Source organism: Cutaneotrichosporon cavernicola (genome assembly GCF_030864355.1).
Source record: "Cutaneotrichosporon cavernicola HIS019 DNA, chromosome: 4".
In the NCBI taxonomy this organism is placed as follows: Eukaryota; Fungi; Basidiomycota; class Tremellomycetes; order Trichosporonales; family Trichosporonaceae; genus Cutaneotrichosporon; species Cutaneotrichosporon cavernicola.
The window spans coordinates 475134-494842 of NC_083396.1; the positions used below are offsets into that span (position 1 = coordinate 475134).

The 19709-nt window shown below is 57.0% G+C and overlaps 7 protein-coding genes across 7 annotated transcripts; 4 read left to right on the top strand and 3 right to left on the bottom strand.

Annotated features, from left to right (window-relative positions):
• Nucleotides 1-586: 586 nt before the first annotated feature.
• CcaverHIS019_0402020 (uncharacterized protein) lies at nucleotides 587-2681 on the top strand (the record flags this gene model as incomplete). The annotated part of the gene is made up of 2 exons (XM_060600010.1): nucleotides 587-686; nucleotides 1195-2681. 2 exons carry the CDS (start codon nucleotides 587-589, stop codon nucleotides 2679-2681), a joined length of 1587 nt encoding a protein of 528 aa, XP_060456647.1.
• A 1055-nt stretch (nucleotides 2682-3736) lies between these two features.
• Nucleotides 3737-5458, bottom strand: TFC1 (uncharacterized protein; the record flags this gene model as incomplete). The annotated part of the gene is made up of 5 exons (XM_060600013.1): nucleotides 3737-3982; nucleotides 4039-4165; nucleotides 4197-4472; nucleotides 4504-4954; nucleotides 4990-5458. The coding sequence occupies 5 exons, from the start codon at nucleotides 5456-5458 to the stop codon at nucleotides 3737-3739; spliced, it is 1569 nt and encodes a 522-aa protein (XP_060456648.1).
• A 477-nt stretch (nucleotides 5459-5935) lies between these two features.
• SPT7 (uncharacterized protein) lies at nucleotides 5936-8802 on the top strand (the record flags this gene model as incomplete). Its single annotated transcript, XM_060600014.1, has 11 exons — nucleotides 5936-5941; nucleotides 6054-6146; nucleotides 6271-6333; nucleotides 6384-6444; nucleotides 6506-6636; nucleotides 6669-6998; nucleotides 7032-7746; nucleotides 7780-7892; nucleotides 7925-8127; nucleotides 8160-8570; nucleotides 8643-8802. 11 exons carry the CDS (start codon nucleotides 5936-5938, stop codon nucleotides 8800-8802), a joined length of 2286 nt encoding a protein of 761 aa, XP_060456649.1.
• A 213-nt stretch (nucleotides 8803-9015) lies between these two features.
• On the bottom strand, nucleotides 9016-10148 carry SUR2 (uncharacterized protein; the record flags this gene model as incomplete). Its single annotated transcript, XM_060600015.1, has 2 exons — nucleotides 9016-9481; nucleotides 9583-10148. The coding sequence occupies 2 exons, from the start codon at nucleotides 10146-10148 to the stop codon at nucleotides 9016-9018; spliced, it is 1032 nt and encodes a 343-aa protein (XP_060456650.1).
• A 667-nt stretch (nucleotides 10149-10815) lies between these two features.
• On the top strand, nucleotides 10816-11723 carry CcaverHIS019_0402060 (uncharacterized protein; the record flags this gene model as incomplete). The annotated part of the gene is made up of 2 exons (XM_060600016.1): nucleotides 10816-10989; nucleotides 11463-11723. The coding sequence occupies 2 exons, from the start codon at nucleotides 10816-10818 to the stop codon at nucleotides 11721-11723; spliced, it is 435 nt and encodes a 144-aa protein (XP_060456651.1).
• A 652-nt stretch (nucleotides 11724-12375) lies between these two features.
• CcaverHIS019_0402070 (uncharacterized protein) lies at nucleotides 12376-13224 on the bottom strand (the record flags this gene model as incomplete). Its single annotated transcript, XM_060600017.1, has 1 exon — nucleotides 12376-13224. The coding sequence occupies one exon, from the start codon at nucleotides 13222-13224 to the stop codon at nucleotides 12376-12378; it is 849 nt and encodes a 282-aa protein (XP_060456652.1).
• Nucleotides 13225-17951: 4727 nt separating this feature from the next.
• On the top strand, nucleotides 17952-19529 carry CcaverHIS019_0402080 (uncharacterized protein; the record flags this gene model as incomplete). The annotated part of the gene is made up of 2 exons (XM_060600018.1): nucleotides 17952-18011; nucleotides 18336-19529. The coding sequence occupies 2 exons, from the start codon at nucleotides 17952-17954 to the stop codon at nucleotides 19527-19529; spliced, it is 1254 nt and encodes a 417-aa protein (XP_060456653.1).
• Between the last annotated feature and the right edge of the window lie 180 nt (nucleotides 19530-19709).

Consider the following 19709-nt stretch of genomic DNA (forward strand, 5'->3'; position numbering starts at 1 on the left):
CTCTTAACACCCTTGGCCATTGCTTTGGAGCCGTGCCTTGTTGTCGTTGGCATGGCAGAGACTGTCGTCTCGCCTCTAATGGCTCTGATCTCTTTCCTCCGTCCTCTTACGGCAACGGCATCTTCTCGGCCGGGTGATGTCCTTGGACAAGGTGGGGTCATTTGTCAGATCTCGGACCCGGCAGATGACAATGGGTTAGGTTGGCCCGAATGCCTCGGCTCTAGTTAGACCTCGACTCGCCCCACACTTACCCCTTCGAATTGGTCGCTTGTAAACTGTTGCAAACCTATGCCACATGAAGTAGTGTGGCACCGCATCTCCCGCCTTCCCCGCTTGGCCAGCCTGACCACTACAGGTCTCACAATAATATATAAACTAAAGCCCCACTCGTCTAGTTGATTGTAGCTCGTCACCCCGACTTGGCCCCACATCAAGTAGTAAGTCGCGTCCCCGCGCGCTGGCCTTGCCCACGACCACCTGGCACGAGCCTGGCTGAGATATTCAAACGAGCGATCGCTAATCTCGCAGCTCTTCACAACACCTCATCCTCCTTACAATCTTCCTCGACGCGTAGCAACCTCTCATCATGACTACCATGGAGCGCGTCGAGGCGCCGGTGACGGCCAAGGCCTACATGGCCTGTGCCTTCGCTGCCTTTGGTGGCATCTTCTTCGGCTTCGATTCTGGTGAGTCGTTCTTTTTTCCTGGGTCCAGCGTGGACATGCGCATGCGGGTGGCGTGATCATGTGCTCAATTCGCCCATGTCTGTGCAAGACTTTCCATGGTCGGGCACTGTAAGCGGGAACAGTCATGACAAGCGGGGAACACGTTCGATCGCTTCTTGGCTACCACTACCAAAGTACCAAAAGTGGCGTCGCGTGACTTTTGGTAACTTGGTCATGCGGTCAATCCAAAACCACAAAGCAAACTGGTCAGACGTCATCCCTGCCCCACCCCTTTCCCTGCTTGCTTTTTTAACAGTCACGAGCTGTCTAACGAGCTGTCCCCGTGTCATCCAAGACGCTTTCCACCCTTCGTTCCAGAACAAGGGAGTCTGCGGCTAGCACATACATGCACCCCTCTTCTCGGGATATGGTGGAGCGCATGAGCATGAGCGCTTGAGCCGATCCCAAAATCCGAAATCTGAGGACAAGGACCAGCTCCACTTGAAAGAGGAATTCGGCTGACAAGCAGGTTACATTTCCGGTGTCCTGGCCATGCCGTATGTCATTGACAACTTTGCGCCTCCGGGCGCGACCGAGATCCCCGAGTGGATGTCGTCGCTTGTCACGTCGATTCTTTCAGCGGGCACCTTCTTCGGTGCTCTGGCGGCGGGTGACCTCGCCGACTTCTATGGTCGTCGGACGACCATTATCGCGGGTTGCGGTGTCTTCATCATCGGTATCATCCTCCAGGTCGCGTCTACCGGCTACAAGCTCCTCGTTGCCGGTCGTGCCATCGCCGGCATTGGTGTCGGTTTCGTCTCGGCCATTATCATTCTCTACATGTCGGAGATTGCGCCCCGCAAGATCCGTGGTGCCCTCGTCTCGGGATACCAGTTCTGCATCACCATCGGCCTCCTCCTTGCCTCGTGCGTGTGCTACGCCACGCAGAATCGCCAGGACTCGGGCTCGTACCGCATCCCCATCGCCATCCAATTTGCATGGGCTATGATCCTCGCCGGCGGTCTCTTCATGCTCCCCGAGTCGCCCCGTTTCTTCGTCAAGCGCGGTCGCACTGACCGTGCGGCGCTCGCCCTCTCGCGCATCCGTGGCCAGCCCGCTGACTCCCCCTACATCCAGGACGAGCTCTCCGAGATTATCGCCAACTTTGAGCACGAGGAGTCGCTTATCACCGACCACAGCTACTTTGGCTCGTGGGCTGCTTGCTTCAGCGGTGGCCTCCGTCGCCCCAACTCGAACCTCCGCCTCACCATCCTTGGCACTTCGCTCCAGATGATGCAGCAGTGGACTGGTATCAACTTCATCTTCTACTTTGGCACCGTCTTCTTCAAGCGCCTTGGCACAATCCAGAACCCGTTCCTCATCTCCCTCGTCACCACGCTCGTCAACGTATGCTCGACCCCCATCTCGTTCTACACCATTGAGCGCTTCGGTCGTCGCCCCCTCCTCGTCTGGGGTGCTCTCGGAATGTTGGTCTGCGAGTTCATTGTTGGCATCATCGGTACCGCAAGACCCCACGACCTCACGGTCGCAAAGGTCCAGATTGCATTCATTTGCATCTACATCTTTTTCTTCGCGTCGACCTGGGGCCCTGGTGCTTGGGTCGTCATCGGTGAGATCTTCCCCATCTCCATCCGTTCGCGGGGTGTTGCGCTCTCGACCGCCTCCAACTGGCTCTGGAACTGCATCATCGCCGTCATCACCCCCTACATGGTCGGTGAGCAGCGTGGCAACCTCGGCTCAAAGGTCTTCTTCGTGTGGGGAGGGCTTTGCACTTGCGCTTTTGTCTATGCCTACTTCCTCGTGTGGGAGACCAAGGGTCTCACGCTCGAGCAGGTTGACCAAATGATGGAGGAGTGCGGCACGCCTCGCAAGTCTCCTGGCTGGCAGCCCACTACAACGTACCGCCAGCAGTCGATCTCGGCCGAGGTCGAGAAGGGCAAGCGTCAGAACGAGCTGCAGAACGAGCACTCGGACCTCGGTGCCACAAACGTTTAAGCTGCCAACATGGTACTGTACAGTACGTCGCCGCGGTGGCTCCAGTGGCTCCACCGTTGATTATAGTCAAGTGATATTAGGATTGCGTAATGTGACAAGTTGCAATTGAAGCAAGTGTCGGTGTGACCAGCAGTAGTGAGCATGACTGGACGCGCTCTGTGGTAAACATACCAAGAGCGAGGAACTGCCTGCAGACGTGAGAACGGACCAACCAAAGAGACTTGAGGCACTGTGCATGCACACGGCACGCACGGCACGGCGATACGCGTCCCGAACGACAGAGTTAGCTTAGGCAGAGACTAAAATCAGCCTCAGCAGCCTCTCGTGCTTGCCGCGCATGCCATGCAATTGAGCCAGACCCTACAGTAGCTTGTTCCACACGACAATCTCACCCTTCGAGTCTCGTTTCCATGTCTCATCGACAAGTCTCAGCCATACTCATCCGGGACGACCCAGCCGAGACACCCCACATGCGACAGGCCAGGGTGGTGCGGTCAACTGCGCGGCTGATCTTTTATGGTACATGACCAATGGCCAGATGGCAAGACGCTAGTCACCGACCGGCAACCACCGACCCTTCCACCATACGGTGCAATCCCATGTCCCTGCTTTGTTCCCTTGTCCCATTTCATTTCCCTCCTTTCCATGCGGCCACATTCATCGTTGGGATCGTATCTTTACAATGATACAGGGGGAAGGAACCCGAGAATCATCACGCACTCAAGCGCTCATGATGGCATGTGTTCAGGGCATTGCCTCTTCCTGGCCGTCCCCTGATCGTGAGGCCCGGAGATGTTAACAGCGCCAACCAACTGCATCTTCCTCACAAGCCACTGATTCTCTTTCTTCGCAACGTAGACACCATCCTCTAGATCACAAGTGCCGCACATGGTGGTGCTCGCTCGGTCAGCGTTGCAGCTGGATGTGGGTCGATAAATACAGTACAGTACAGAACATCCTCCTACGAATGCCATCTCTCTCTCTTCCTGTCGCCATCTGGACTCGCCTCCTCTCCATCAAACCCAAACTCCTACACCACCGCCCAACCCCACCTCTCAACCCCTCTCATCACGCGGTAAGCGGCGGTGAGCAACTACACGCCGCATGAACGCGTCAGCAGCGTCCTTGTCGCCATTACCGGCCGCCGAACTCTCCTCGATCGCACGGTCGTAGCTCTCCAAGATGAAGTTGCAGCTGTCCTCCGTCGGCGGCTCATGCGTGTCGCGCAAGTCGGCGAAGCGGCTTCGTAAGAGCGCCTTGATCAGTTCGAAGGATACAGGCCTGTACCACCCTGTATGGTGCTGAGGTCAGCTCCATGTCATCCGATGGGCTGAGTTCTATCTAAACCCCAACTCACGTCGCACACATCCATCATGCTCGTCGGGTCGTAGATGTACTTGACGATGAAGGGGTCGGTGATGTCAATGAGCTGGTAGTCGGGTTTGTTGCGGTGAAGGATCTGTCCGTCGAATTTGTGGATTTTGCTACTGTCAGCGGCGAAGAGGACTAACTCACGTCGGATCAAGCGGCGGGCGCAGGCCTTGTGCGACGCGCGCATCCTGCTCGTGTTCCCACCAGAAGCTGGGGCGCTTGCTCTCGTCGTCGTCTTCGGGGTCCGCCGCATTGTTCAGCACATTGTTCCGCCCACGCTTCACGTCCAGATACACGTAGACGCGCTGGTACTTGTGCGCCTCGGGTCTCGTCGTTGCGTCGTACCCATACCGCACAAGCGTCTTCCAATATGGCCCCGCACCGTACGTGAACGCGACCGCTGGGAGGTACAGCTTGTTCCTGCTATCAGCAGCGCCATACCGAGACCCACGTCAAGATCTCATATCTATCCTTCTCGTCAAAATGTGTCAACAGCGCATAGCGTAACCAAATTGGTCGTGCCTCGAACAGCTCGCGCAGCCGACCAAGGATGCGCTTGTCTAGCCGGTCTAGGCGCTCGCGCACGTTCTGCTCCGGTTCCGTAGGGACGGGATGCCCATGTCCAACGGCGGGGACGGACCATCCCTGAGTGCGCGAACGGTTCACGTAGCGCTTCTTCGTCTCCTGTGCGTCGTCGTCCCACACTTCCTCCTCGACGGTGTTTGCGCTCATGCGATAACTGAAGTTGTGGGGTAACTGACGGGAACTCGCTAGCGGGGTCGGCTGTAACTCCATCAGTGAGCGGTACGAGATGGCGGGTGGTGTGCCGTCCGGGTTAGAGGGGTTCGGAGAGAAGTATTCCTCGTGCAAGACGGGAACCTTGTAGTCCAAGATGGAGTCGTCTGCGATCAGCAGCGTTTCAATGAGGAAGACGAACAGTCTAGGTCCACGAGAGCCTGGCACAAGGTCTGCACGCTCGAGTCCGCCGCCGGCGTATACTGATAATCGGCCATCGACCTGAACCGCACAGTCTGAGGGATGTTGCCAAGCACGTCGGCAGTAAACACGCCATGGTCCGGCTTGCCCTTGCGCCGCTTCTTGGTGATCTTGACGAGGACCTTTTGGCTTGCGACGCGATTCCCACGCACTGGGACAGCTGCGCGGTTCTCAGGCCGATAGCGCAGCTCGAGCTGGCGCATATCACTCATCGGTGCGTTGAAGGTGTCATCAATGTCCTCCTGGTTGATCAGTCGCAGGATCTGGTCCGGGCGCTGCATCGGCCCGGGGTACTCGACCGAGCGAAAGGTCGTACGTGGGAGAGGCCGGATACGCGCTGCTCCCATTGATGGACCCGGCGCCTCGTCGCCGGACTGGTGGCTTGGCGGGACGTACTCGTCGTCCGACATGATGTAAACAATGACGCAGTGGAGGTTGTTGGAAGGTTGGGGTGCACAAGGACGAGTTCAGGAGCAAGTGGCGCAGAAGCCAGCGGATCAGAGACGGTGGAGCACGCCGGTGGGATGGATGGGCCGGCTCTGAATACCTGCGTGGACGGTGCTAGATGGCAATGGCAATGATGAGAGAGATGATGCTGATGATAAGGATTACTAGTGAGAGGTGGAGGGGAGCAATTTGGGTGGAACAAAAGTAACGTCCAAGGGCAAACACCAAGTCGTACTTCTTTTCGACCCAACCACACCACTCGACCCGTCACCTTCACCTTGACATTACTCGTCCACATCTTACCATCCACTCGGGAGACGACCACCATCGCATCCCCCTCGCAGGTCGCTATCCACCAATACCTCCAAATTCCCTCCGGACCGCCTCTATACCGACTTTAGCGCCGGCGGAGCGGCGGAGGGAGCGCACTCCAGCCCACAATGAAGGTCGGTCACCCACGCACCTCCTGCACACCGCACACGCCCATCCTCCGCCAGACAACATCCAGCCGTCTCTCAACCCATCCACCTCGCTCAAACACTAGCTGACACCCAACAGTATCTCCTCGAGTTCCTCGATGGCGTCAACGATGCACCACGCCTCACAGATCCCGATTTCCAGCAGCTTGTCGTCAATGTCAATGCCGGCAAGGTGAGCCCGGCGGAATAAGCGTACCCGATCCCATAACTGACTCTGCGCGCGTCCACCATGCCACTCTCCCACATTTCTTTGCCCAACATCACCTGCAACCCCTCACGCGCGTGCACGAACTCAGGGCAAGTCGAGCGATGCATTCTACGACGCGCTGGAGAAGATGGTGAACGAGCTCAAGGCATCGGTATGTCCATGTCCATCGCACCGGAGCATGACCCCATCGCTCACGCGTAGCCCGAAGCCGCACCGTTCCTCAAACCCGTATCGAAGCGCGATGCGCCAGATTACTCACAGTGTGCGTACGCGGTGCACGCGGTGCATACCCACCGCAAAGGAGGTGCGCGAACTCACATCAGACATCTCAAAGCCGATGGACCTCCAGACATTGCTCCGCAATGCCAAGAATCACAAGTACAAGAACAAGAAAGACTTTGCCAACGACGTCGACCTGATCTGGCAGAACTGTCTGACGTACAACACGACGATGGTGGGTGCGCACCCAGATGGAGCTGATGGTAGAACCATCCGCTACGAGGCGTTGCGCTGTACTTGCGCCAGAAGAGCAACCATTTGCTGACTTTCATCGGCGACCGCGATTCGAATGCTAACAATCCGCTTGCGCAGATGTTGGCAGCGTCCGGCGCGTCACTCGCTGTGCAAAGAGCTGCATCACAACAGCCACCAAACGACGAAGAGGACGCTGCGGGTGAGAGCGATGATGCGATGGGAGAGGACGAAGAGTCGGGGAAGAAAAAGACAGAGGGCCCCAATGGCACCGCGGCGCTGGGCGCCAAGCGGGCGACGAGCGCCGGATCTGGGGACCGCCGTGTGAACGGAAAGATGCACAGCGTGAGTGAACAACGCGATGACACCTGACCCCAGCCACCACCGTTCCGGCCAAACCTCCAGGTCAACTGGGATAGCTCCACTGCGCTCCTACGAACACCATACACCATGGCGCACTGGGACGAAGTCTCGCTCCGGTGGCCCGGGCCCTCTTTCTCGGACAAGGGCAAGGCGAAGGCGTTGCTCCACGGCAACCAGCCACCACCATGGTACCCAGCCATTGTGGACGCTGAGGATGAGGATGCCAAGGTCGAGGGGTGCTGGTGGGGTGCCGTGGCCAAGGACGATGCGTACGTTGCGGGTCTCCCGGCCTCACCGGTGATGGTCATCGGACCAACGAGCAAACGGAGGAGGGTAGCAAGACGACGCTCTCCGACACCGAACGGGGACATCGAGATGTCCGAGACGCAACCACCGGCATTAGTCCCATCCAAACCTGTGTCATTGGCACGTGTAGTCGACCGCGCCATCGACAAGATCACAGACGCGCGCAAGACAATGCACACAATGCAGGAGCTGCAACGATACTACGAGGGCGACGGGACGGATCCAGAACCGCAGCCGCTCGAGCCGATTGAGAGTGTGCGCACCAGGCTCACGAGGCAACGTAAGGAGCTCAAGCGCAAGCGGATGGAGACGCGCACCGAGGGCGAGGTCCGACGAAAATCGGGCGGCGAGGTTGGTGGAACCCAGGCCGTGCTCGAGATGAAGCGGTCTACGGCGAGCTTGTTAGCACATGCGGGCTTCGATGGTGAGTTTGTGGCGTGCGCGAAGCTGATGTCAGGTGCCAACGACATCCCTCTTGACCTGATGACCCGCGTCGCAGGCGACTACATCCGCAACCTTGGCCGCACGTTCCGACTGTTGCTAGACTTTAAGCGAAACATGAAGCCAGAAGTGAGTGGTCCTGCTGACACCACTGACTCTAGGAACTCGTCCTCCACGTGCTGCACGAGAACGGGCAAGTGCAGATACAGGATCTTGAGTCGCATATCAAAGACGACATCGAGCGCGACAGTGCCAAAATCTCGGAGCAGCAGCGCAAGATGCGCGCGGCATACGCCGAGCTCACGACCGCACCAGTCATCGAGGATGACATGCTTCTGGCCGACGACGGGCAGATGCTCCAACAGTACGTCAATCTCATGATTCTGCTGACCTCAGCGGCGACTTTGCAGAGGACCTGGGCGAGGACTTCCTGGGTTTGCGCGAGCTTGGTATCGACCGGGAGTTTGGGTTGTCGTCGCTATCGGTGCCCAAGTCGCTCTTCTTCGGACGGAGGAAAAGGGACGCTGCAGCATTGGGCCCAAAGGTCGCGGAACCCGACTACGCGGCGGCTCCACCATTCATCCCACTCACGGCTGGGACGTACAAGGCCGCCACGCCTGCGTTGCTGCACGCATTCTACGCCGAGCGGTTCGAGAGTGCGCCGCCCGAGGGCGACGACGTCTTCGACCCCGTGCATGCCAACATTGGGCCTCTGGGTCAGATTGTCGTCAAGGCACCACAGAACGCGCCGACCAAGAAGAAGAAGGACGACGATACCAAGGAGAAGAAGCCGGCGAAAAAGACTGGGTGAGTGCGACAGGAGAAGCGTGGGCCTGGCGCGGCCTGCGAACCTGCTTGATCAACTCGCGCTAACACCAGCCAACCCGGCGTCGGTAAGGGTAACTGGATCAGACCTTCCAAGGAGGAGCGGGAACGGCGAGCAGCCGAGAAGAAGGCCGAACTTGAGCGACAGCGCGCAGCTCAAGCTGCGACAGCAGAAGGGGATGACGAGGATGCCGAGGGTGAGGAGGACGAGTAGTTGTGTAGAACAGTGGACAGTTGTCATGTATGCATGGGTCAGACCTGCGTTATTCTTCTGTCAATGACGACAACGGCACCTCCACCTCCGCACACCTTAACGTCACAAACCATCCATTCCGCTCAGCACCCTGTGCACCTTGACGCCTTCCTGAGCTGTTCGCCGATGCATATTAGAAGGCTGTACTACTGCTGCCGCTACTGCTACAATACATTACTGGCTCTTTGCGGCGCGTGCCTTTGCCTCGGCGTGGCGCTGTTGCGCTTGTTCGCGCGTCATCTGGGTGCCGAGGAAGTAGTCCCAGTTTGTGAAGAACGGTTGGGCAAAGTTGGCCTTGATGCCGTAGCTCTGGTGGTGGATGTCGTGGTAGTCGGCGTTGTTGTTGAAGAAGAGCTGACACGGGTCCCACCAGAGCTTGTAGCCGCAGTGGTCGTCGACAGTCTTCCACGAGCTCAGGAAGAAGAGGAGACTCGCCTGGCGGATCGTCATGAACGTCGCCATGTGCGCAAGCGCCGCACCAAGAGAGTCGAGGAGCAGCCCCTCGACGGGGTGGTTGTAGAGGGCGCCGAACGCAAACGGCACGTACAGCCGGTGGTGGTGCGAATGGAACATCTTGTACAGTGTGGGGTAAACGTGCATCGTGCGGTGCAGCCAATACTGCCACGTGTCGATAATGCAGCTAGCGTGTAAGCTGGGCTGTGGGTAACACAGGGTGGGGAAGTGACACTCCGCGCGGGAGGTACGCGCTCAAGGCGCTGCGATGGGACGAGGGAGACTCACAAGCCGGCGAAGAGCTGGAATGATGGGATCGCCCACCAGTACGCAAAGTTGACAAGGCGTGCACCGTACGCGTTGAGGACAGTCATGCCCACGTTCTTGCCGAGGAAGAGGAACGTGAAATCAGCGACACGAGGCGCGAGCCATGCCATAGAGGCGAGGTGGTCCCTCAGGACCTCTGTGCGGAGGAGCGTCTCGTCCGAGTCGAGGACAATCAACCCGAGACACGTCTGGACGACCTGCTGGAAGATGACACCATTGACGACGGTCCAGAAGCCCACGCGGTTGCGCTTCGTGACCTCTGCACTTGGGTGGATACGGTGCCGCTCAAAGTAAGGCAGCTCGATCGTGTCGAGGATGTGGAATATGGTCGAGAGGACCCAGTAGATCGCGATGGGCGCAAGGAGCGACAGGTTACGGTCTGTGATGCAGTCGAACAGGTGCTGTCGTGACGTGTAGTAGAACGGTGGGTCGAGGGTCGTGGGTGTGATGGCCGCGAGGAGTGTTGCGTTGTGTGACGCGGCCATGGTTGGCAACGCGTCGATGAGATGTGTTGGAAAGGTGTGCATGGTGGAGAAGAATGGGGAGACGAGAGTATTATATGATGTGTAGAGACGCGTCGACGTGTGATAGAGAGAGATAGAAAGATGTAGTTGAGAGAGAGAGAGAGAGAGAGAGATAGAGGAGTGAGTGGGTGGATCGACGTTGGACGCGATGTGGAAGTGTGTAAGGGGAGAAAGAGGGCCGTGCTAAGGGAATTCGGGCGCCGAGTGGCCTGAGCGTATGTTTGATTGTAGCAAAAGCTTTGTACGCGATCCTTGAAACAAGCTCAGTTGCAAGGTTGCCAAGCGAGAAGTGTGTAAATCCAAATGATAAAGGAGAGGTGAGGGGACAACAAAGTGGAAAGGAGAGTGAATGAAAGGATGAGGATGAGGAAGGTGAGGATGAGGTACAAGTTGATGAGGAGATTGATGGATACAGTGTAGTTGGATAGAGTGGCGACGCGCACTCTGTGGGCTGTGGGCCAACTTGCAGCAGCTTATCCTATCCACCCTTCCCTTTGAGCTTCCCGGCCCCGAGGTCTTGGTAAATTACGTACACCTACCCCGTACCCAACAGACAATTCAGGCACGGCAGGATTTCTCACCCTCCACCGCCAAGCTCCACCTACTCCTCGACCAACAATCTTGACCTGACTCACTCAATTGCCACTCAACTCAACATACTCACAACAACATGGGCCGTCTCCGCCGCTCTCGTACCCACCACGCACGCCGCGACGTCTCCCGCGCAGCACGTACCCGCGTGCGCACAAAGGATCTCGACCAGATCCAGCACGACATTGACCACTCGCGCAAGAAGCTTGAGAAGCAACCCATTGACGAGGACAAGCCCGGTCTCGGGCAGCATGTGAGTCTGAGGCGTTGAAGGGTTTGATTGGAGTGAGAGGACGAGTGGCGGAAAGGGCGGAAGATTGAGTGCGGATGGACAGTCGGGGCTACGGTCGGGGTCCGGCTCCGTCTGGAAGCGCTCGGTTCGGTTGTCCATCGCTTTAGATATGAGACAGAGGGGACAGTTCGACGAGGGCTGTGTAGATCGGCGTGCTCTATTGGGCGGGAGACTGGATCAAAGTCCATCGCTACGAGGCCGGGGTGTGCGGAACTGCAGGACCGCTCTCGCGACTGCTGGATGCGCCAGAGGTTAAAGGACGCGCAAAATGGAACGACGTGGACTGAGTGGTACTGGACGTACAATGGAAGCTGTGCCAAGTCTAATGTTGGTTGCCCCCCATGTCTGGAATGGAGGGACTGGTGGACAGTTGGTGTTCAACCGCATTGTATTGTGAACCCCGCATCTTCTTCTATGAAACCCGCTGACAGCAGTACTGCGTTGAGTGCGGCAAGTACTACGAGTCGGACGCGGCCTTGCGCACCCACACCAAGAGCAAGGTGCACAAGCGCCGCCTCAAGGACCTCAAGGAGGGCGCGTACACTGTCGAGGAGAGCCAGCGCTCCGCCGGCATCAGCGCGCCTGACAACCGCCAGCGGGGGGTTGAAGAAGTCGCCCGCCGTTTCGGTGACGCCGGCGTCGGGAGCAAAGACGAGGCGTTCGTGCACTCTGCACCGACCAAGGCTTCGTCTTAGAGAGTATGCGCGAGTTGGAGTGAGCGAGACTCGGTAGCCATAGACTGTTTGTAAGATGTACAGATCACGCGCGATGGCGAAGCTTTGCGAAGCTTGTTAGATGATTTTGACGGTAGACTGTTTTGGTAAGCTAGCCGAGGAGTTGATGAGCTGGACAAGCTGACAAGCTCGCCAGGGCCACTACGCGCGGGACTACTGGCAAGCCGGTGATGTTGACGCATCGTACAATGTCGCCAGCCTGACCGGCGAAAGATAGTGTCATGCCAACGATCTCTAACATGCTAATGCCTTCGCATCAACGCACGTGGCCATCAGTTTGGGCCAGTCCGGCTGCTTCAAGGAGCATACGGGAGCGGTGAGAAAAGGCGATGAAAAGAGCTGCGAGTAAGAGCAGCAGACGAAGCTCTACGTACCCTTCCGGTAGCTCAATGACACCTCCCCTAGTTGACGACCCCTAATTCCAGCGATAAGGAGAGAGCAACATCCGCACGGTCTCCCCGACCAACGGAAGACCAAAGTTTCAGGAACGGACCGGCATAGCGGTATATGCTGAAGCGCCGAAGTCGCAGGAACATTAGATAAGACTCGGATATGCTGTCTTCAACGCCTTGCGTCCCCACCAGTTACGTATTTACTGTACTTTGTTGCACACCTACCCGCGCATAATCTTGTTCAAAACATCACCCGACGTCGCGCCCTCCATGCCGCTAAAGTTACCCTCGGCGAGCAAAGTCGCCGCGCGCATAGTAGCGCCCCACGCAACCCTAGCCAGTCCACCCCCAATGCTGACCCGCCGCACCCCCATCTTCTCAATATCCTTGAGGTTGAAGTCCGACGTCCCCCCAACCAGGAGATTGACAGGCTTGGGCGCGACGGCAGCCACGACGGCCGTGATATGCTCTGGCGCAGAAATGCCCGGCGCGTAAAGGCAATCCGCGCCGGCAGCCGAGTATGCCTTGAGGCGTGCGATAGTGTCGTCGATATTGGGGCGACCGACGATAAAGTTCTCAGCGCGGCCGACGAGAAGCACGTCCATCCCCGACTTATCGATAGCCTGACGGGCGGCTGCGACGCGCTCAACCCCTTCAGCGATTGGACGGAGGGGCTCGGAATGCTTCTCGCGTTCCGAAGGAGCCGAGTACGAATCCTCGATCGATAAGCCGGCAACACCGGTTTCAATCGCGCGACTAACGCTTGCCGCGACTTCGTCGGGAGTCGCGCCGAAACCGTCGACAAAGTCGGCGTTGACGGGCAAGTCGCTGGCCGCAACCAGTTGGCGGAGGTGTGCTAGCGTCTCGTCCAGTGTCAGAGTGCTGTCCTGCTGTCCCCGCGACCAGGCGTATCCCGACGACGTTGAGGCGACGGCCTTGAAGCCCGTGCTGGCGAGGTAGAGGGTGCTTCCGACGTCCCAGGGATTCGGTATGATGAAGCACCCGCTCTCATGGAGGGCTCGGAAGCGGGCACGGCGCTCGGCGATGGCTGCGGCGTCTGGGAAGGTCATGGTGGGCAGAGGAGGGAGATGGTGTTTGATTAGGAGGAAGAGGAAACAGACGTGGTCATCTTGAGGGTGGTTGAGTCAACCGACGTCATCGACGGCCATTGCCGGTGGAGGGTCCTTGCTGGCGGGGAAGGTTGATCGCCTGTCCTGCCACCTCTCAGGCGTGTTCTGGCTCCCTGTATGCAGTTTCCATCCATCCACAATCACATCCCCCGTGGCTGTCCTATGTCCAACGATGGTCTACGCTGCAGGGCAGAGTATAGGACCACTCCTTCATAACATAATTAGATCCGTTAATTATTTTCATGCTCTGCCCGGCATGCCCGATCTGGCCGGGTGCAGAGATAGGTGGACATTATATATGCCATTATCTGGAATTCAATCTCACTCAGGTGGATCTGTAGATGAGGGCGACCGATAAACGCTGGATCATCATCGTTGTCGTGCTGGGACTTCTTTGCAGCATTTGCGTGTTATTTCAAGGTGCCAAAGGCGCCAAAGCGGATCGAGAGCTGCCGGAAGGCGCAGGCCCCAGCACAGCTGATAATCGTCCGACGTTGACCAGCAGCACACTCCATGTTCGAACCCTCCTTCCCACGTTACCCCTTGCGCCTTGCTCGCGTTCAACAGCATCGCCCTTGCGGTCCCCCCAGGTCCGCAAGGCCTCATGGGTCACATCGCGACCAGCTGCAACATGCATTGCAGGTATCTGCGATTCGATTAATTCACTGGAGCAGCTACATAGCAGTACAGCTACAGGAAGGGGGAAGAGCCTGTGATGGGGAGTACAGGAACCTTGCAGATGTCGCGGGGTCGAATTCGAGATAACTGGGGGTCCGGGCATTGAGGCACGGACCGCGATCGATCTGTCCAGCTGTTGAGTCAACTCAAGTCTATACTGGCGCTGCACTGCCGTACTGTCAAGCTGCCACTTTGGCCTTCCTTTTATCGCCCTCGCCCTCAACTTGCACACTTGGGACGCTCGGTGGCGATCAGTCGCGCCTTGAGCCCCAGTCCGAACACATGGGATCAGGCGTTGCGCACGTTCCTCCAGTTCTCACCCCCTCCATGCGCATCGCCAACTCCCTTCCCTCCACCAAAAGTCAAGCGCTGTATAAACTTCGAACTGCCCCTCTTCCTGTTCTTGTTCAACATCCTTCCTCATAATCACACTTCACTGATCCTCACCACTCTTCACCACTCTCCATAACTGTTCATCTACTCTACTCACTCACACTCTCACACCCCGCCCTCATCTCTTGACTACTCTTCTTCCTCTCCAACCTTACCTTCTCTCTTAACCACCATCCATGGCCCACCTGCAACCACTTCGTGAATCGTCACCTTCTCCCACATTCTTGTGCTAGAAGGGTATAACTTGCAAGACCCATGGCACGATACGCTGACACTAAGACTTTTCCGGTACTTGCTTGCTCACTGTCTCCTCCAGCTACAACAGGGATTACTTAGTGACTTCCTCGCCAACAACCCCTTACCCCAGGCCCCTTGCCTGGGGCAATCATAACCGGTGACAATCAGGGATGGGCAGATCCTCAACCACATACAATCCATGAGTTCGGCGCTCCCCCTGAGGCTTGTTGATGTCTCACGCTTGCCATACACGACACCAGACTCCCACTCATACCTTCAAACAAAAGCCATCCCACCCCCTCGGCCCTTTAAACACCATCGAATAGTGTGTGAGTCTTCTCACCGGCGTCACAGTTTCGCTATTGCGTTTCCATGTGGTGCCTTGGTACCATGATGGCGTGTTGTCATTCGCGTAAACTTGCAACTCTTCAGAGGCCCGTACGTGGACAAAGGCTAGCCCTTTGAGACCGTCGGGCAGAATGTCGAGAAGTGGGTGTTGCCAGAGCCGGGTCGAGCGAGTGCCGACAGGCGGGTCCCCTGTCGATGATCACTCGATTGGCTTGAGAGTTACACTCTTGAACTTTTTGAATAGGCCAACTCTCCTTCCCGACCAACTTGATGACGGGGACGCGGGGACGGATTCCTCCATGACCAGCTGCGAAGGGCATGTTCCTAGGAGCGAGGAGCATGTCAAACGCACCATTTATGAGTGCTTAAATGGCAAGTGGTCTCTGCACCAAGCGGGTAGAATAAGCATGCTTATCCAAGCATCGTGACAGCCGGCCACGGGCATAGCTAGCGCTGACACTAGACCACCAAACAAGGGTGAGTTGAAGTTATGCGCAAGCCTTCGCACTGGCATCAAGACCACAGACAGCCGTGTGAGTCCTCTTGGCCAGTGTCTGTGGAGGGCCGACCTCATATTCTCCACGTCCACAGCGCCGAGGACCGGCGCTAGTCTGGCCAGTTTCCATCCGCTCGGCTGGTTGACATTGGTTCTGCGTGTTGAGTTTGTTCGTCTGTCAATGAAGACTATTTAAGAACCCACCATCCTTCTAACCTTTTCGTGATCGCACTGGCGCTTTGTACACCCATCCACTCATGAACCCCACCGCGCCAGCCCTGGTTGGGCCTTATGTTAGCCATTGATCTGCTGTTATCTGTCTGTTTGCCAACTTGGTAGTCACTCCTGCTACATGTAGCAACCACAGGACTCTTTGATACACATCCCAGACCACGTCGAGCATCTCCACAGACTGGAACGCCGTCTCGCGGGTTCTTATTGTGAGTTTTCTCACTCAGCAAGGGCGGAGGGACGCGTGGCACCTTCGCGTCCGAGTCTGGGACACCAGGCTTGGATGCAGCACTGGCTAGCCCAGTGTCTGGTGGCCCTTGGTTGCCGGGAGGAAACCCTCCCACGTGAGATCTTTGCTCACGCGTCACGGTGTGTGGATGACTAACATACGGACGCGTTTGTACCTATCATTCATGAACGGGTACATCCACCTTGCGTTGCCCTGCTGAGAACCGGCAGTCTCAATAGCAATTCCCCGCTGCGATGCCCCTTTCGATTCTCGATTCCTTGTCGCCTCATCTCCCACCACTTGAGAAGTGGTGGCTCGGTGACCCATAGATCATCCTATACGATGTGAGTGTGTTACGAGTTGGATCAGATGCCCAGTGGAACTGGTAGCTCGTTATGTGTTGGTATGAATCAGATGAACGCGTGTATTGAATTATCTGAGAAGAACATGCAAGTCGGCGGCTGCAGATCGGCAGACTTTGCTGTCCCCAAAGAGGCAGCAGGCGGTCAGATGTCTGAGAATATGCGCTAGTAGATGAAAGTGAGGGGGCAGGATTAAACCAGCTGACTATCTGACTACAGGACGACAGTACAATTCGAGCTAAGCATTTAGGTGTGTCTCCAGAGGAGGACCCATGTCAACTTCGTGGTCCTTCTATGTAAAGTGGTCGCGTATGGAGAACCGGTGTTTCGCGTTGCTCGTGTTTCATTACAAGTTGTTGACAAGGGAGGCTATTCTGTACCAATTGAGGAATTGCAGGCGAGCTCCCAAGCACAATCAAGTGCATCACTATGAGTTATGGCCAAGAAGAAAGCACATGTGTTCTGTATGTGCAGTGCCTGTGAGTAGGATGAGTGTGTACTCTTGTCCGACTATTTAAAGAATGGGCTGCGCCGCAGCACTGCTGCACATCTGCACATCTGCACATTTGCACTGGATTCTCGAATCAAGCCCAATGTGACTTGGGATTATGCTCAGCAGCCCCTGGCTCCTGGCTCCTGGCCCACGCAATTGGTACATTTGAGCCCCCTGAACTCGAGAGGAGGATGGCGCCAGATACTTTGGCATGTATCGATATACTGATGTACTCATGTGTGTATGCATCGTCATGTTTGTGAGCATTGTTAGAAACACACATTGTGTGGGCTACCACACGACAAACCTTGTCGCTTGGCTGCTAGGCCTTTGCCCTTGGTCCCTCGCCCCTTGCGGGCCGCGGGTCGGGAGTTTTGCATTGGCTTGTTGTCAGTGGGAAGGGACATGGGGAGGGGGGGTTGCTCCGGATTGTTCCAAACACGCTATTCTTCATTGTCATCTTCCCCCCTTTCCAACTTCCTAGATCCGCACTCGCACGAGTCCCCAGATTCAAGTGTGATTTCTCAAAAAGAGGGGACACATGACGACACCATGCACGTAGGAAATAAATATACCACTCCCCTCTCCTCTACCAAACTAACATGGTTAATAGTGAGGCAAAAAATGTACACTTGAATACTAGGTTTGGAAAACGGACAACGAGGCCCGTTACGCCCAGTTACCTATTTTGGCCACGCGTTTCACTGTTGCCCTGAAATGGACGCGTCCATCAGTCGGCGAATGCATTGGAAGCTCAGAAGATCAGAGGCACAGTTGGACAGTCACGGACACATACGATCACCTCAGAATTACCAATGGTCCCGTTGTTAAGGGTAAACGCGGGAGCACCAAATCTCAGTTCCCTGATCCAAACCCGAAAATATCTCTGTCCAGGTTGTATTAGAAAGCATTAGGAAGACATTAGCCTCAAAACCGTAGTCGACCCTTCTCTTCTTGCTCAGTCTCGGCTAACCTAGCTCCTCATCAAGTCATTCACTAAGCACTGTAGTTGTAACAACTTCCCCTTCCACTCATCAACACTCTACACTCTATCGACAACAGAGCTGCGCTCGTCGTCGAATCTATCCTCCCTCTTCCCATTCTCTTCTTTCCTCATCCGACACAGTCCTTCCTTGGGTTCCACGCTCGCTTCCCCATCTCGACTACACGATCCTAACGACTTCCCACTAGCTCACCATCATGATCGTCAACCTCTCAGTACTCGCTCTGCTTGCGGGCGTCGCTTTCGAGGCCCTTCCGGTAAGTCTTTGTCTTCTTTCTTGTTGCTGGTCCTTACGGGCCACTGTGAGGAGCCTGCATTTGTTACAGCCGCCGGCAGTCAACCGCACAGACCTGTAGTGCGCCGTGCACCATCACTTTGGTGCCCATCACCACAGGACAACCTTCCTCACACCCCCATCACACACATTAACACACGGGTGTCGCTTGATTGCTTGATCCTCACCATCAACACCACGTTAACGACGCCGCTGCCAACAGCGCCCTACCTGTTCAGCCGCGTCTCCGTTATCTAGATCCGTGTTCCGCCATTCCCAGGCCCTGAGTGACAGTTCTAACATGCAGGTCACCGCCCACGGCGTCGCACGTCACCCTCGCTCTGCGCACCAGAGGCTCGCTGAGCGTCACATCGGTAGCAACGCTGCCACTGTCAAGAGCAAGCGCCAGTACAACGTCCTCACCCGTCGCGATGGATCCAAGTGCCGCGTCCGGCCCCAAACCGAGCAGCTGCCCACGACCAGTGGCAACAGCTCCAACCCGCCCTCTCAGCAAGACCAGGTGCAACCCCCAGGCGGCAGCGAGCAGCACATCGCCGACACCCCGGACTCTCCCGACTCTCCCGACTCTCCCGACTCTCCCGACACGCCTGACCAGCCTGGCAACAGCACCGAGATCCCGGAGACGGTGAACCCGGAGAACACCACGACGTCCAGCCCTGGTGGTGGCCAGGGTGCTGCCAACGGCGGCACTACCCACGTTGGCTCCAAGCTCGGTGCCGCCTGGCCCAACGGAGACTGGACTGGTGCCGACCAGCCAGGCTGGATCGGCAACTTCATCGGTCAACGCACCTCGTGGTACTACACTTGGTCGCCAAGCGGATGCGCGCAGAACGACGCTGCCGGCTTGGAGTTCGTCCCCATGCTCTGGGGCGCCAAGCAGGTGTCTGACTGGCACGCCGCGGCTGGCTCGTGGCCGTCGTCGGTGAAGAACGCGCTCTTCTTCAACGAGCCCAACCAGCAAGACCAGGCGGGCATCGACATCTACTCCGCTCTGAATTACTGGCTCCAGGACTTCGTGCCCGTGGCCCGCGAGCAGCATCATCTCCGCCTCGGCTCGGCTGCCCCCACCTCGGCGCCCGATGGTGTCGAGTGGGTCGTCAATTTCTACAACCACTGCATGGAGCAGACCGGCAACGACAACGGCAAGTGCAAGGCAGACTTTGCCCCGCTTCACTACTACGATGTCGACGTTGAGAACTTCAAGACTTACCTCAACAACTTCCACGACAAGACTGGCATGCCCCTCTGGGTAACTGAGTACGCGTGTCAGAACTTCAATGGCGGTGCTCAGCCGAACGACGGCCAGATCTGGAACTTCCACCAGCAGGCCGCAGCGTTCATGGACAGCCAGGACTGGATTGAGCGCTACGCGCCGTTTGGCATGATGCGTAACATGCAGGGTGTCGAGCAGGCCAACGCCCTCATGGACCCGAACGGGCAGATCACCGACCTCGGCCGCTGGTACATCTCGAGCTCGTAGACAACTCGGGCGCTCTATCCCCATGGACTCGCATCCACATAGATCGAATCCCCCACGAACCCTACCCTCTTTCCCCCCCTGGCTCTCCCTTTGTCAGTTGTGTATTAGCCAGCTCATTGGCGCTGGTCGTCGATGTATGCCCGGTTGTTTGCATTCCGCTGTGGCTTGCTGCTGTCCATT